We start from the raw sequence: 16,264 nt of genomic DNA, 5'->3' as shown, positions 1-16,264 counted from the left end.
GTGGGGCGTGGGGGCACGTCTCCCACCACGTGCCTCCGATGCCAGGCCCGGCCGGGCGGACGATGCTGCCTTCGGACCGCGAAGCCTGCCTGCCCCACCCGGGAGCGCCAGGGGGCCCTCAAGGATGGAGTGGCGCAGCCCTGGGACACATCCTCCCCGCCCTGAACCCCAGAAGGACCAGCAGAAGCTTGATTGCAATGCCCCTTTTATTAAACACAATTGCACTTTGGAGCGAGGGTTTCCCTGGGTCCTGCGAATCTTTTGGAGGCCCCCGTGGCCGCCCTCCTGCCAGCAGGCAGCCTCACTGGCTGCCGGGGCGCGGTTGCCCAGACGGCAGTCCACAGTGGCCACGCAGCTCTGTCCTTTCATCTGGCGTGACCTCGGGGTGCAGGGACAGCGTCCTCACCCCGAGCACACTTCTGCCGTCCTGGGCAGGCGGCGGATGACGTCATACACGTTCCGGTGACAGGCTGTGGGGAGGTAAACCTTCCAGGAGAGCATTGCAAACACAAGGCAAACAGGCATGCTGCTGGCCCAGAGCCCTGGGGCCCGGGAGGTAGACACAGGCAGATCTGGGCATTGGAGGGACGTCCGCCGTGAGACGTGGGCCAACTGCTTCCGACCCTGAGCCCCGCCCCCCACATCTTGACTAAGAGCACGGGTGCTGGGGTCGCTGCGAAGTCCCGTCTTTTCCTGTAAAGGATCAACGCACCACCGGCCCCTGGTTAAGACCAGCTGATGACAAACTGTTCTCCCATCGTCAGTGAGACAGGGATGTCCAGGGTCTGCAAAAAGAGAAAAAAGAAAACGTGACCGCCAAACCGTTGTTGACAGAGGTGAGGCCCGAGTGCTTGGCAGACAGGAGCCTGGGCCCCGGGCGGGTGGCGCCCTCGGGGTCTGCCCCAGCCCCTGGAGGCTTCTGGCTCTGTTCCTCGCTGGCTGAGTCTGCTTTCAGCATGGCCCATGAGTCCCCATCGGTGTGGACACAGGCAGAGGAAAGGCCCAAGCTGCAAGGGGGCCTGTCCTTCCCTGGGGACCAAGGTCCTTTTGCCCTCGTACGGCCCGGCCGGCCGGCACCGGGTCCCCAGGGTCCTTGGTACCTCCCCCCGCCCCTGCCATCCTTGGGGACAAGCCCTCTGGCCCCATCTGCGGGGCTCTTGCCTTCGTGTCAGGGCTGTAGGTGAAGTTGGAGACAGGAACGCCATTGGAGAGGACCTGCTTGGGGGCCACGGCCACCCCCAGGACGGTGGCCTTCCTCAGTTGCAGGCCGGCCCCCTCGCTGGTCACGTGCACCAGCTCGTTCACAACGGTGTTCTGGTCAAGGGGAGAGGCGGAAATGGTCAGCAGAGGGCCCGGAAAGATCTGCGGGATGGGCCCCGCGCACGCCCGGACGCCGGCAGGTGCATGGGGACCGCAGTCAGGGCGGCCAGCGCCCGGGCCCTGCTCGCTTCACTTGGCTGGGACAGGGACAGGGGGCCCCGGCGACCCCCCAGCCCGGGCGGGTCCCGACACTCACATTCTTGGCAAGGAAGACGACCTGTGTGTAGGCCCCACGCTCGAGCGTCTCCAGGCTCTCCCCGTCGTCCCAGAACAGCTCTCCTCGGGCCTCCCCGTTCGTGGTCAGGGCTGCGACCAGGGCCATGGGCTGCTTTCGGGACTCCGTGGTTGTGAGGCCAAGGCCCTGGAAAAGCGGGTGGCACCTGTCACCATCTCAAGCCTGGTGGAGGCCTCCACAGCGGGGACAGGAAGGACACTGGGCTGGGATGGCTCCGTGCTGCAGGAAGCCGGGACCCAGAGGACAGGCCACGGCCGAGGGGCTCGGACACCCGTGGCGAGCACTCCGGCCGAGGCAGACGCCCTGGAGGACGTGAGAGGCCCACGCACGTTTGCAGACCGTTTCCTAAAAAGAGCCAACGGAGCAGGTGCCCCTCTGCCTGGCACGGCCGCGGATCTGTGCATCCTCAACCCTCACACGCTGTCGTCTCTGCCCGGGGCTTTGGGGACGGACCCTCTACTGGACAGACAGGCTCAGGTGGCTGGCCCGGGTACCTGCAGGGGGATGATGTGCCCGGCCCGGAGGTGGAGGTTGATGGTGTCCAGTGGGGCTGGCAGTGTCACCCACTGTCCCCTGCTGTGGATGGCAGGCGTGACGGGTGCGGGAGGCGGAGGCGGGAGGCTGCCGAGGGCCTCTGCTGGCACCTGGAGGGCGGCGTCACGTCACCAGGAGTGGGAGCCTCAGGCTCCGCGCGGGGCCCCGCAGGCCCAGCCCAGGCAAGTCGTTGGGACAGAGGCCCTGACCCAGGGCTTGGGGCGCAGCAGGACTTTGGGAGAATTGGAGTCCTGGGGAGCTACCCACTTGGGCCTCAGTTTCCTCATCTGGAAAATGGGTCACTGCAAGGACCGCGTGGGAAGAGCCACGTGGAGCCCCACGCAAGGGCCACAAGCGAGCTCCCTTCCCCACGTGGCCCACACGTGGCAGGAGGGAGGGACCCCTCGAGGGCCCGCAGGACTCACCGTCTGCAAGTCGTACCATGTGCCAGCGGGGAAGTAACCGGTCACTTCAACCTTCCCGGCCTCGAGCACCGGGGTGATGAGCAGAGCTGCTCCCCACAGGAGCTGGCGGTCCACGGCCCAGGTGCGGGGGTCCTCGGGGAACCTTCGCACGGGAGGGGTGGGCTCATGGGCCTGGTGACCTCTGAGGTCGGCGTGTTCAAGGGGCCTCGCGGAAGCCCCGGGAGCCGGTTCCCGCCGCCCGAGCTTGGCAGGGGGTGGGGGGGAGGGCGGTGAGGGGAGTGAGTAACCCTGTCCCCTGCCGGCCTTTCCGGCAAACTTTTTTTTTTCTCTTTTCTTTACGTGAGAAGATTGGCATCTTGTCTGACCTGCTCCGCGATTCCACAGCGGGGCACGTGCTGACGTTCTCTGTTTCTGTCCACGGGAGCGTTGCCTCTGTTTCCCTCTGTTAAACCCAACCCCCCTTGCCTTTTCCCTTTGATGCTTTCAGAGCCCTCTCCTGCGGGAGCACCTGTTTTCCTGTGGAACTTTCTATAGCTTCGTTTTTGACACTTAAGCCTGTAATCCATCCGAAATTTACGCTTGTAGCGAGAGGGGAGAAGATGGTCTTTGCCAACAAGGAACAGACTTTTACTACCTGGGACTCGTTTAGTCCACGGACTACAGGTGGCATTTAATCAACTGCATGCCACCTTTTTACGTATCTGAGTCCCACTTGGGGGATATCAGTTGGGTCTCCTTCATTCGATCGGGATGGTTTTGTACCTTGTTTACCCGGTTGGCCTGGTCTGGACTGGGGGTTCTGCCCGGAAGGCCCCCAGCCCTGAGCTGCACTCTCGTGGGGGGAGGGAGCGGCGTGCACAGGGCCCCCCCACCCCCACCCCACCCCAGCAGGGAGGCCCCGGGACGCCCCCTGCGGCAGGACGGGTCTGCCCCTGGGCCCTCGCTCCCCGACCCGGGCACTCACTCCAGGAAGAGGGGCCGGGCCACGGTCTCGCCCCCCACGTGGGCCCGGTGGAACAGCGTGTACAGGTGGGGCAGCAGCCTGTAGCGCAGGGCGAGGGCCTTCCTCATGGCTCGCTGCGCCGTCTCGCTGAACCTGTACGGCTCCTGAGGCTGCAGAGGGGCCGCGGGAGCACCGCGAGGTCACTGCCGCCCTCCCCGCTGCGGCGGGAGACCGGCTCCGCTCTCACTGCCGGTGCGGCCGCCTCCACAGCGGGACCCCGGGCGCAGACCCCCACCCACCCGGCCCGCGCCCCTACCAGGCTGTGGAGGTCGTTGTGGTTCCGCATGAACGGGTAGAAGGCCCCCAGCTGGGTCCAGCGGACACACAGCTCCTCCGACGTGTTGCCCAGGAAGCCGCACACATCGGCCCCGACCAGCGGCACCCCCAGCAGGTTGAAGAGCAGGATTTCTGGGAGGGCGGGGTCAGGCTGGGGCTCAGGCTGCCGGAGTAGGTCCACCTGGGCCGTGGACCGCCCGCCCCTCTGGGGAGCAGACGTTGTAGCCACCGGCCCCGGCCCGGCGGTCAGTACCGCGCTGGCCCTGGTGTCTCCCACTGGCGGTCCCCAGAGCCTGCCTTGCGGACTGCTTCCTGACACCTGGGTCAGCCGAGCAAAGCAGCTCCTCAGGGTTGAATTGTGCCCCCCCCGCCCCCTAAAAAGTATGTGGGAGTCCTAACCCTTTGTACTTGTGATGTGACGTTATTTGGAAAGGGTGTATGCAGGGGCACCTTCTGTCGGTTAAGCGTCTGACTTTGGCTCAGGTCATGATCTCACAGGTCGTGAGTTTGAGCCCCGCGTCGGGCTCTGTGCTGACAGCTCAGAGCCTGGAGCCCGCTTCGGATTCTGTGTCTCCCTCTTTCTCTGCCCCTCCCCCACTCATGCTCTGTCTCTCTCAAAAATAAACAAACATTAAAAAAAAAAGAGGGTGTCTGCAGACACGGTTAAGGTGAGGTCACAGAGCGGGTCCTGATCCAGTAGGCCTGGTGACCACGTAAGAGGAAAACCCAGACTGATGACACACACGGGGGGAGGGCCGAGCGAACACACGGGCAGAGACCAGTGACGCAGCCCCGAGCCAAGGACACGAGGACAGCGGGCAACCCCCAGAAGCTGGGGGAGGCGGGAAGGAGTCGCCCCGGGGCTCCAAGCACGGCCCCTCCGACACCGTCATTCAGACCGCTAGCCTCCAGGACCGCTGCCTTCCACGCCAGCGTGGGGTGCTGTGCTCCGGCGGGCACGGTGAGCCCCCACGGCTGCTGAAGGGTCGCGTGGGTTCCAGGCCACGTCGGCCAGGGCCCACCCTACCACTGTTCAGCAGGGCCAGGCTGCGCCGGGCCGTCCCTCTCCTCAGTGTCTCCTGGGCGGCCAGGAGCCGATGGGCAGGATCGGACCCAGCCCGAGGCCGTGGGAGACACCTGTCTGGGCTGCAGCAGGTCAGGGGCCCGCATGACCTCTGCCGGTCATGATCGGCGCGCACCGAGGGTCGCCCAGGGACCTGCCGCTCGAGGGGACTTCAGAGACAGGCCTGCTGCGCTGGCGGGCGCACCTGCCCTAGGGCAAGGTCAGAGCCCGCGGCACCTGTGGCAGAGCGGCTTCCGGAAGGAGGAATGGACTCCTGCCCCAGAGCTCGCCCACCAGCGCTTCCCCACGGCCCGAGGGTCTGCGCGTGGTCCTGCCACTGCCGAAAGGGCTATCAGCAGGCTTGCAGGCTGCAGGTGGAGGCTCCCCTCAGCTGCCCACGTGGTGACCCTGGGAGGCCACCCCATCCCCTTCCCCAGAGCTCCCGAGCCCTGTCTGCCTAACGCGTGTCACAGCATCAGAGCTCCTGACAACTCAAGTCGAAGTGCCTCTCTGCAGAGGGGTGGGGGTGGGGGGGTGGACGGCACCTGCAGGCTGGGCTCAGACAGGATGCGGTCGCCGGAAGGGACACCACGAGAGGACGGGATCTGACTGCTTTGCAGGCAGCGGCTGGGGCAAATCGGGGACTTCTGGAAAGCCCATCGCCGCCCACCAGCGTGGCGCCACAGGTGAGCCGACCCGCGCGGGTGCACAGGGGCCCCGTGTGAGTCAGCGGCGGGGCCCCGTGGCGTGGCAGTGGCATCTCCCTGAGCTGAGCCGAGCCGGGCGCTCCGGTCTGGGCCCACCGCCCCCCTCTCCGAGCCGCCCTCCTGACAGGCGCTCTCACCTGGCACAGAGTACGACAGATGCTCCCAGCTGCTCCACACGTCCCCTGTCCAGTGGCCGGCGTATCGGCCGTGGCCCGCGAAGGTCGAGCGGGAGATCACGAAGGGGCGCGTCCCCCGAGCCTTGACCAGGGCCCTGGGCGAGGCAGGGAGACCGAGCAGTGGCCTGGCGCCCGGAGGGGCAGCAGGGCGGCAGGGCGAGAGCAAGCAGCCCCGAGGGCCGAGGCCAGGAGGAGGGAGGGGAGGCTCTGTCCGAGCCACCAGACCACCCTGGATGATGAGCCGCGTCACAGGGAGGAGGACGGCCGTCCCTCCCGGCTCCCTCTGGGAGTCTGTGTGCGGTCACCGCCGGCCCTCCCTCTGACGCCCCCGCCCCGCACAGCGCCGAGCGGGCCCCTCACCTGTGGGAGGCAAGGGCTTCTGTCAGGCCGTACAGGTTGTGCAGGTTGTAGTGCGTGGAGAGGAACTGGTGGCTGGAGGCACAGATGGTGGCTGCCCGCAGGGTCCCGCCAACCACCCCTGGAAGAGAAGGAGGCCGCTCCTGTCCGTGGCCGGCCGGTGCGCCCCACCCCCAGCCCGGAGCGCCCTCGGAACTCGGGGTGGGTCCCTGTATCGTCTCCTCTGTGCCACAGATGGGGACGAGGTGGACACAGAGGCCGGCAGACCGCAGGCGTCACCCCCTGCCTGCTCTTGACCCGTTTCAAGTCCTTCCCTGTTCCCACCCCTAAGCCCGAAATGCCTTCCCTCCAGAGGGCCACGCCTCAGTGGCAGGTGTGCTGGTCCTCACTGCCTGGCTCATGTCTCCCCGGCCTGACCTTCCTCCTGGTCTTGCCCTCCCCTTTCCCGGGTGGCCGTGCCCATCGGCTCCTCAGAAAGGACGGCTCTGAGTCTCCCAAACCAGAGAAGCAAAAGCCCTGATCTGAGCCTCAGGCAGCTGGGGCCAGGGGGCCGGCGGCCAGCGGGTGAGGGCTGGCAGGAGGGGGAGCTCACCTGGCACGTAGGGCGGGTTCTCCAGGTCACTGTCGGGGCAGCCGTCCACAGAGCCCTTGACGAAGTTGGATGGCTCGTTCATGTCCTGCAAGACAGGCCCCGGAGGTGGGCGCCCTGCCCCGGGCAGAGGCTGGGCCGGTCCCACAGCCCACGGGACACTTACGATCCACATGCCGTCGAAAGGCACCTGGGCGTGGAACTCAACCACCATGTCCTGCCACCAGTCAAGGGCCTCGGGGCTGGTGAAGTCGGGGAAGGCGGTAAATCCGGGCCACACCTGGAGGAAAGGCCAGAGGGGAGACCGGGCCCCCCAGAGCTCCAGCCTCGCTCACCTGCCTGGGGGTGAAGGGCTATCGGCGGGGGAGGGTCATTGGTGGTAGGAGCCGTGGGACTCTTCTGAGACCTCCCTTTCAGACACAGGCCCCAGAACCGAGTCTCAAATGACTGCACTCCTGGGAGCCTCCCCGGCCTCCCCGCAGCTGGGACCCCCTTCCTGTTGGTTCTGGGCACAGCCTGGAACCGGGAGTTTGGGACTGTGCCGGGCGCCCCGTGGGAGGGCCTGGGAAGCCCCCGGGGGCTGGAGGACAAGGAGGGCGCCCGTGCCCGGGCTGGGCCCTTCCACGCGCCCCGTGGAAGGATTCGAGGCGGCATCCCTTGTCCGGGGCCACCGTCACCTCCAGCCGTGACCCCCACACGCTCCGTCCCATCGACCACACGATGAGTTCTTAAATCCGTCCTCTTCCTGAACGCCTGCCTGTCCCCAGCAGCTGGGGACTCCTGTTTTCTGCCCTCTCCCCCCTCCCCCCGCCGCGCGCCCGGGCCCCCACCCTACCTTCCCGATCAGTGGCTGCCCAGTGTCATTGGTGACGAAAACCTTCCTCCGCAGACCCTCGTCATAAGGTCGGTAGCTGTCAGGAGGGCTGGAGCTGCTGATGGCGGGGTCCTGGGGGGAGTGGGGGACCCTGTCAGGAGGAGAGGGAGTGCCCCAAAGCCGGGCACCCACTGCTGGCCAGATGGGAGAACGCTCTCCAGGAAGCGTTGACGGAGGACAGAGGCCGGAGAGGGCCTCGCGTGTGTGTGTTCGGCACACCCTGTGTGCACAAGCCCACGTGCCGGGGCCGGGCACACCTGGATGCGGGCCTGAGCTCTGCTTCGCAAGTTCGAGAGTCTCCCCAGTGCTCTACCACGAACACCGATTTCCTGAGTGGAAGGCCTGCCCCTGCCCTCCGGGCTCTGAGTGGCCGCGCATGCCGGCTGCCCTCCGAGGGGCCGAGGTCATGGAAACGGCCGACATCAGCACGGTTCTTAACCTCTCGGCAGACAGGTTTCCTCCCCTGTGGCGTGTCCGCTATGGCAACCACTCAGCCTCGGTGCCCCCTCCCCATGTCCTCTGGCCACATGGCTGGGCACTGCCCCCCCCCACCCCCCTGGCTGCACCGGCCCAGGGAGGGTGTCCTTGTGCTGGGCCACTCAGAGCCCTGCCCTCCGTCCTGTGACGCAGAACTGACTTAAGTGGAGGCGGGGCCGGGAGACCCTCGGAGCCTCTGTGGCTCTGGTTTCTTGGGCGTCCAAGCCCGCCCCGGCCCTCCCAGTCCCGGGGGGGGGGGCGTCAGCCGAGGGCACCCCCCCACCCCTTGCTTTAAGCCGCTCACGTAACCTACAGCCAAAAGGACCCTAAGCGGCACACGATGCTTCCAGGAGGCCTTAAGCTGGACATCACAGGACAGCAGAGCCCAGGTCGATATCCCGGTCGATAGCAAGGACCCTCAGAGCCCCGCAGGCACCACAAGGAAGCTGCCGTCTGGGGGAGGAGGCACGGGGCCTCCCTCCCCTAACAGCTGGCGCGGCAGGGGACGGGGACGGCGGGGGACTCACGACGATCATCACGTAGTGCCGGCCGCTCCGGTGGAGCTCCTGCACCATGGCTGGTAAGTCCCCGAAGCCGTCCTTGTCGAAAGTGAAGTCTCTCCTCGCGTCCATGTAATCCAGGTCATTCCACTGAGTGTCCTGTGGCCACAGCACAGGGACGGAGTCCCGGCCCAGCCCCCACACGCACACCCGCCCCGGGCCGCCCAGCGCTCACCAGGGGGAAGTTGGCCCTGGTCATGTTCTCCACCACCTGGCGGGTGACCGCTGTGGAGGTGTAGCCCCAGCGGCAGAGGTGGAGCCCCAGGCCCCAGTAGGGCGGCATGAACGGGGAGCCTGCGGGCAGGGCAGCTCTGTGAGCACGTGGGCAGGGGGAGGGGAAGGGGGCGGGAGGGGCGGGGGAGGGGGGAAGGAGGGGCGGGGGAGGCGAGGGGGCGGCACAGGGCTGGGGGACCAGCCTACCCACGACTTCCAGGTACTGCCGCACCACGCTCTTGGGCTCAGGGCCCAGGAAGATGTACATGTCCAGGATCCCACCCGTGGACCGCCAGCTGAGGGCTGGGCTCGGCTGCAGGATCACATCTGGGGGAAGCAGCCCTGGGGCTCAGGGACAGATCCCTGCGCCCCATACTGCCCCCACGCCGCCAATCTACAGCCTGCTTGTTGTCTGGGGAGGGAAATGCTGAGCCGCCAGACCCCAGGACTCCCCTCTCTGGCCTCCGCTCAGATCAGGGGCCTCAGAGTCCACCTTGGGGGCACCTCAGGGCAGAGCTGGCAGAGGCTACAGCCCACTGGAGTCACTTCTTGGGGGGACGCACAAGCCCCAACCCCCCATGGCCCCAGTCCTCTACCTCCAGCCTGTCGGGCAGGTCCCTCCGTGAAGGAAGGGGACGCGGCCACACCCGGGGCAGCCCCTGGCCTGGGAGCTCAGAAGGATGATTGGCCGTGGGACACGGGGACAGGATGCGGGCTGGGGGTGGCCGCCCACCCGCTTACCCATGGCATTGCTGTTCAGCAGGAAGACCCCGTGAGCCAGGCCGCCGTCCTCCAGCACCAGGTAGAAGGGGTGGGACCCGTACAGGTTCACGTTGGGCTGGGCACGTGGACACACACGTTAGCAGCCTCACCCACATGGCTCCCCCGCTCCCCCCGTCTTCACTGCCCCTTGTACCTCGGGGGCGATGTCCCGGTTCCACAGGGTGATCTTGGTCCAGTTGGTGCTAAGCACCAGGGAGCCGAGATGCTCGGCCAGGCCCGTGATGTGCTGGGACGGCAGAGAGGTGGACAGCTGCAGAAACTGGTCAGCAAAGAACAGGGGGGCCACCGTCGTGTTCAGCCTGCCAGGAAATGCCCAGGCAGCCAGATGAACCTCAGGTGGGCCCTCCCAGAGAGACCCCTGGGCCCTGGTATCCCCCCGGGGAGGGCCAGAGTGGCCTGGTCAGCACGGTGATGCACGGACGCGGGGCAGACGTGGCCATGCGAGGCCCGGCGACCCTGGGGACCTGACCAGGGGTGGAGAGCTCTCAGAGCACATCCAGCGCACCCAGCTACCTGGCTGTGTCCACACCGCCCCCAGGCGGGCATCCAGAAGTGGAGTGCCCCGTGAGGCCTGGCCGCAGGCAGGCGCTGGACAGGAGCGGCTGGAACTTGGCTAGCGCTAGGACTTGTGGCCCTGAGCTCTTTCCACAAGGGCCATGCTGCTCCCAGACTCTGGCCAAGGCCTGCCCAGCCCAGCCCGGCTCCAGAGCCCATGGAGCTGTCCATCCACCCAGGGGTGGCCAGGGTGCCCTGAGGTTGCAGAGGGTCAAGGGCAAGGCAAGAACCACAAACGGGGCACAGAGTACATGCTATCGCTGATTTCCTGGGAAGATCTCCCACTGCCCCCTGCCTGCCCCTGGGCAAGACTTACGAGTGTGTGTGTATGTGTTTTCAAGACCCAACTCTGATTACAGGCTTTAGAAAACTTCACTCAGAAATCTGCTCCAAGGTCAGCTTCCTAGAGAGGCCTTCTGTAGCTCCCCCCGACAGAGCCAACCCTCTCCTCTGCATCTGCACAGCTCATTTCTAGAACCTTCTTAGCTCTGTTATTCCTGACATTGTACTTGCACTCGTTCACTGCTTCTTCCCACTGTGTCAGCCCTGGGAGCAGGTCGATAATGCACAGCCAAGAGTGGGCAAAAAAAAAAAAAAAAAAAAAAAGAGAATAGAAAAGAAAAAAAAGGGCATTTCAGAAGGGGAGTTCCCTTAAGACCAAGGTAGGTCCAAGTTACCTCATCCCCAAGCCCGTAACTAGTTCAGTGACAAAGGGGAGTCTTGTCCGCTCTGGGCACATCTTTACGTGGTGGTCCTGTGAAAGTGTGTGTGCTTAAATCCGTCAGGGCAGACAGGGGGGCGTGGGCAGGTCTGCTGCCCCGGCCCTGTGGCCGTGCAGGTCCACTCTGCGAGGGGAGGTGTCGGACTCTGGGAGTCACAGCTGTGGCACCTGAGTCTAAAAGTGGATTCTGAGATGCCTGGGTGTGTCCGATCCCCGGTCATGATGGGGGTGGTGGACGTGACGCGTCCCCCAGGGGCAAGGGCATGACCAACCAGATGCCCTGATTCTCCCGACAGAGCCTGAGAGCATCTGCTGTGGGTTGGAACCACTGTGGGAGCTGGAAGCCCAGGAGTGAGCTTCTGGAACGGGAACGGCTCCATGGCGGACAGACCACAGCAACGATTCAGACAAACCTAAGATCTCAGGGGGACACGAGCCCCGGAGGGACTAGAAACAGACAGCGGCCAACAGCATGGAAGCTGGGGCCCTGGCTCCGTCGCCTGCCAGCAAGCCACCTCACCTCCCTGTGCCTCAGTTTCCCCATCCATAAAGCGGGGGCCGTAACGGCACCTACTTCTGTGTTGTTGGGATTGGCGGGGTTCACAGTTACTGCGCCTGCCCTGTCGTGAGTGATACACAGCATCTGATCGTAAATAACAGAACGTAAAGAAAGCAGGTCCGAGGAGATGCTCCCCGGGGGGAGAGGTGTCATTTCACACCCGACCCACCGAGCTTTCTCAGCCTCTGCACTTGTGACATTTGGGCAGGATCGCTGTATATGGTGGAGTCCCTGCCAGATGCCCCCTGGAGGAGACCGCCCCCAGCTGGCACTCCCTGGGGGCACAGAGACCACACTCACAGCACCCGGCCGTCCAGCTTCCGGCGCACGACCACCCCGAAGGGCTCCTCCTGGAGGTCCACGCTGTAAAGTGTGGATGAGGCCCGGCTGCGGACACGCGGGGTCTCCAAGGGCACCTCGTAGCGCCTGTTGGCGGGATCTTTGATCTAGAAGTCAGATGGTGTGCCGTGAGGCCCTCTGCGGGCCGGGGGCCTCCCCTGCACACCTTCCCCGCCTTCCTCACCCTCCAGGAGAGCGGGGACCCAATGCCAAACCCAGTGTGGCCGTGCACAGCAGGTGAGCGTGGGCAGTTTGGTCATCTACAGAAGCCGGGGGAACGCCTCACGTGGGTCGCCAGGCAAAACACAGAACGCACAGTCTGAAGGTTTTTTTTAGTACGTCTCAAATAGTGCATGAGACACACACTGAAAAAATAAACTCATTGCTCGGTTTTCTGGAATTCAGATTTCCTGGCATCCTGTATTTTTATTTGCTGAAGCTGGCACCCCACACGCCCGTCACAGGGTGGGTGAGAATAGAATTGAGGGCGTCCAGCTCCACTCTGTTCGGCGCACAGTAGTAATCACTGGGTAAATGTTGGCTGTTATAAATTACTTTGCTAATTATGAATTGTTTCAGGCTGTCTCAGCTTGGCCTCCACATGTCCATTCAGTCCTCAGGTTTCTGCTGGGCACCTGCTATGTGCCAGACACTGTTCCAGGCACTGGGAGTCAGCAGGGAATAAATCAGACAAAAGGTCCTGCCCTCAGGGGGCAGACGATCATCAGATCCCACCGCCCACTGCCCGGAACATTCCCCTTCTTCCCTCTCCACCTTTCCCCTTGCGGACCCTTGCAGGACTTCAGGTCCCAGGTGGGATGTCACTTCCTGGGGGAGACCCAACTTCCCTCCACTGTGCCCTGAGCCCTGCCCTCTAGAGCATGTTCTAGAACCTTCCAATTGCTGTCTTAGTGGCCGCTGCTCCCTGAGCGTAGGCACTGTCTGCTCACGCCGGGACTCCCCGTGAAGGCACAAAACGCATCTGCCCCCTAAACACACGCCCGGCAGATCCATTCATCTTCGCCCGGAGCCCACCCACGTTTTCTCTGCCCCGTGGGGCCCCGCCCACCGTGAAGTGGAGTCGACTCTCAGTCTCCAGCAGCACGTCCAGGCGTAAGGTCAAGATGTCCTTGGGGAAGAAGGTTGGGGTGGCGCGGGTCAGGGTGGCCGTGTAGCCTGTCTCCGTGGTGGTCAGGTTGTGCAGCTTGTAACTCGGGTAGCTGGGTGGGAAGAAGCACCAGGGCTGTCCCATGCGGGGGACCCGAGGCCACTGCCCAGCAGGCACGTAGCAGCAGCCCCGGGCCTCACACTGCTCCTGGGTGATGGCCTTGTCCGGGGCGCAGTCGAAGCGGCTGTTGGGGGGCACGTCGCACCGTGTGGGAGCTGCTCTGGGACTGCCGTGGTGGCCTGGGGGGGCCTGGGGGCCTGGGTGGCCGGCTCCCTGCTGGCGAGCTCGATAAAGCCCCTCAGCCACTTGGGAGAAGCCACGCTGCTCTTGGGGGACCAGCGAGAAATCATGGAGCAGGACGTGCCCCAGGAGGGCGGCGGTGGCCAGGGACACGAGGATGTAGGCCCCCAGCAGGGGGCGGCAGCACAGCGGCCACCTCGCGTCCATGGTCGGTGGCACCTGCAGGCAGCGGGTTGGGTCCTGGAGGCCCTGCTGAGAGAAGGGCCGGGCTCAGCAGGGAAGGCGGAGGGAGGGGGCCTCAGGGGACTCACGCCAATTTCCAGACGTGGACCCACGGCTGGCCCAGCAGCGCACAGGGTGAGGTGTGTGGAGAAAACGGGGCGGGCGAGGGTAGACAAGCTCCTGGCACTGTTTGGAAAGACGGCAAGGGAGGGAACTGGAAAAGCAGAGAAAAGCCCCGATGAGGGGATTGCAGAATACCCTGTACCGTGAAACGCACTGAAGATGTACGAGAAAACGGTTTAACGAGGGGCACCTGGGTGGCTCAGTGGGTTGCGCTGTTTTGCCTCACGTCATGATCTCACGGTTCATGAGTTCGAGCCCTGCGTCAGGCTCGAGCCCTGCTGAGAGCCTGGAACGTGCTTAGGATTCTCTCACTCCCTCTTTCTCTGCCCCTCCCCTGCTCAGTCTCTCTCTCTCTCTCTCTCTCTCTCTCTCTCTCTCTCTCTCTCTCTCTCAAAATAAATAAATAAACATTAAAAAAAAAAAAAAAAGGCTTAATGACACACAAAGACCTGGGCGGTAAACTGACGCACGGAACAAGAAGTTACAACATGGCGCAGAGAGTAAACTCTGCTTGTGCACGGACTGTGGCCGAGCTGCTAAATTCTGGCAGATGCGCTAGAAGTGGGCGCGTCCTCAGGGGGACCCGCCACCGTCCCTCTGTTCCTCCTCTGCCGACCGGGAGGCGGCTCCAGCCCGGTAAGCGGTCTCGGGCACTGCAGCTGAGGGCGACACTCAAGGGCTGGCCTTGGCAGGTGGCAGCGCCCTCCCCGCCCCTGCGGTTACGTGTGGAGCATCTGGCTCCTCTGGAGATAGGACTGTCACTACCTGCGCTCGGCTTATGTGTACGTTCTAAATTCTCATAAGGAACGTTGTTGGCCGGCTCCTCCGAGGAGTGAGACATCAGCGTGGGACCGAACGTGCAAGGATTTCACGAGGGGCGTCCTTTCTGTCGGAGAGAAACCGCGGAGGCTGCCAGGGGCGGCCCGGAGGGTCACTCCGCACCCAGTCTGACCTCTTGGGAGTCAGGCCCGGGGAGGGGCCGAGGGTCCAAGCATCCCGGACTGCCGTGCAGGCTAGGGAAGGTTCCACAAGGCCAAGGGGCTGGGGTTGCGGGTGGGGGACCTGAGCCGAAGCTGGCCAGCAGGGGTGTCCAGGCCTCCCTGAGCAGCCTGCCCTCGTGCTGTGGGCCGGAAAGCAGCGTGGCCGCGGAGCAGATGGGGCCACGCATGCCAGCTCCGTGTGGTGGAGGCTCGTGAGATGCACGCACCCTCAGGCCGCCAGGAACGCGCAAGGGTTGGGAAGGAGTCACGTCGCGCACCGGGGAGTCTGAGCCTGTCACAGCCACAGACAGGTCCCCTGGGACATTCCGGCCACAGCGGGCCACAGCTTTAATTCACGGCACCTTTGAAGCAAATGTGTGCGGGGGTTCTTTCTCACGCCAACCAATCCTCGACACCAGCTGGGTCTCCCCAGGATTCGTTCCGACTCTGGCCCGAATTCCTGGAGCCAGCGCGGACCCCACAGGTAAGGCCTCAGCCCCGCAGGCCCGTCCCCCTTCCGACCCCAGTCGCAAGCCCCACGTCTGAATAACTGGCAATCAACTCAAGGGTTCACCCCTCCCCCACCTGGGGCTGGGAATTGGCTAGAACCACTCACAGCACTTAGGGAAGAGCTTGGCTTACCGCGGCCCGTTTATTATAAAGGATGTAGCCAGAGGACGCGGGATGGGGCGTCCCCGCCCTCCAGCACCAAAGTGTGTTCACCGGCTCAGAGGCTCTCTCAACCCCGAGTTTTGGTTTCATTACACAGAAACGATTACTCAAATCTTTGGCCCTTGGCGATTGTCAATCACCAGCCCCTCAGTGCTCCTGGGGTTCGGGGAGGGGAGGTGGGGCTGGGAGTTCCCAGCCTGGGTGCTTCTGGGGACCAGGCCCGACCCCGAAGCTGTCCAGAGGCCCCAGCCACCAGTCACTTTATTAGCACAGAAAACACACCGCCCCTGCCAAGATTCCCAGGGTCTGTGTGCCACGGACCGGGGACAAAAACTAAATACTTATTTTTGTATTGTACAGCGTCCCGGCTGCACCTGCCCATCCAGGAACACATGACACCTCGTGATCACGGTGATGTAGGGACCGGAGCTGACAGGCCGGGCCCACGGGCCTCCCCACCCTGAGTTCAGAAGCGCGGGGGCGACCCGGGACACAGAGGGGCCCGCCCCCGGCCGCGCGCGCTGTTTCCACTCCACTGACAAGAAGAGCAGTCGGCCGGAGGGCCTGGCAGTTTAGGCAAATGGGGAAACACTGAAGGTCAGGGAGGTCAAGTGCGCTGCTGGCCGGGAGACCCTGTGACCTCGCTTTCAGGGAAGTGGATCGGAGCCGCTGCTCCCCAGGCCAGGGTGGCAGTCCAGCTCCGCCCTGACGCGAGAGGCATGGGTCCCCACCCCGTGCCTCGGTTTCCTCCCCACAACGGGACAAGACGGCTCCCCTCGCCCAGCACCGAGGGCGCGGAGGAGGCCGTGGAGTCCCCGGGGTCCCTGTCGACACCGCCGCCCGCGGACCCGCGCACGACACGCTCCACTTGTCCAGCCGCGAACCAGAGAGGTTCAACCCGCCGAGCGATCGGTCCCTCCCCCTTGGGGCGTCACGGCTGCCGGGACCCCCGGGTCTCTCGTCTCGGGGGCAGCCGCCGGACGCCCCCGCCCCGCCCCGCCCCGCCCCTCGCCGGGACCCCTGCGGCCCCCCGGCCCGCTCACCTCCGCGCACGCGCGCCCCACCGAGGCCCACCCCCGACCCCGGCTCACCT

The 16,264-nt window shown here is 64.8% G+C and overlaps 1 protein-coding gene across 3 annotated transcripts; it reads right to left on the bottom strand.

Moving 5' to 3' along the window:
* Positions 1–188: 188 nt before the first annotated feature.
* Positions 189–16,257, bottom strand: GAA (alpha glucosidase). Of its 3 annotated transcripts, none has more exons than XM_040456595.1 (20): positions 16,215–16,257; positions 12,836–13,423; positions 11,728–11,873; positions 9,726–9,891; positions 9,551–9,647; positions 9,017–9,136; positions 8,772–8,890; positions 8,564–8,695; positions 7,521–7,631; positions 6,852–6,965; positions 6,689–6,773; positions 6,100–6,217; positions 5,701–5,834; positions 3,774–3,925; positions 3,479–3,627; positions 2,515–2,656; positions 2,050–2,199; positions 1,517–1,681; positions 1,162–1,314; positions 189–785 (listed from the first exon to the last, which is right to left on the bottom strand). In XM_040456595.1, exons 2-20 carry the CDS (start codon positions 13,379–13,381, stop codon positions 726–728), a joined length of 2,859 nt encoding a protein of 952 aa, XP_040312529.1. In that variant the 5' UTR covers positions 13,382–13,423; positions 16,215–16,257; the 3' UTR covers positions 189–725. The 3 variants fall into 3 exon arrangements, with proteins under 3 accessions (XP_040312529.1, XP_040312530.1, XP_040312531.1); XM_040456596.1 differs by having other exon boundaries at positions 12,836–13,426; positions 16,215–16,232; XM_040456597.1 differs by lacking the exons at positions 12,836–13,423; positions 16,215–16,257 and adding an exon at positions 11,951–12,829 and having other exon boundaries at positions 9,726–9,851.
* Positions 16,258–16,264: the final 7 nt, after the last annotated feature.

The sequence above is a fragment of the Herpailurus yagouaroundi genome, unplaced genomic scaffold (genome assembly GCF_014898765.1).
Source record: "Herpailurus yagouaroundi ecotype Mexico unplaced genomic scaffold, PumYag 217, whole genome shotgun sequence".
Classification (NCBI taxonomy): Eukaryota; Metazoa; Chordata; class Mammalia; order Carnivora; family Felidae; genus Herpailurus; species Herpailurus yagouaroundi.
This window is presented reverse-complemented; position numbering and strand designations above follow the sequence as displayed.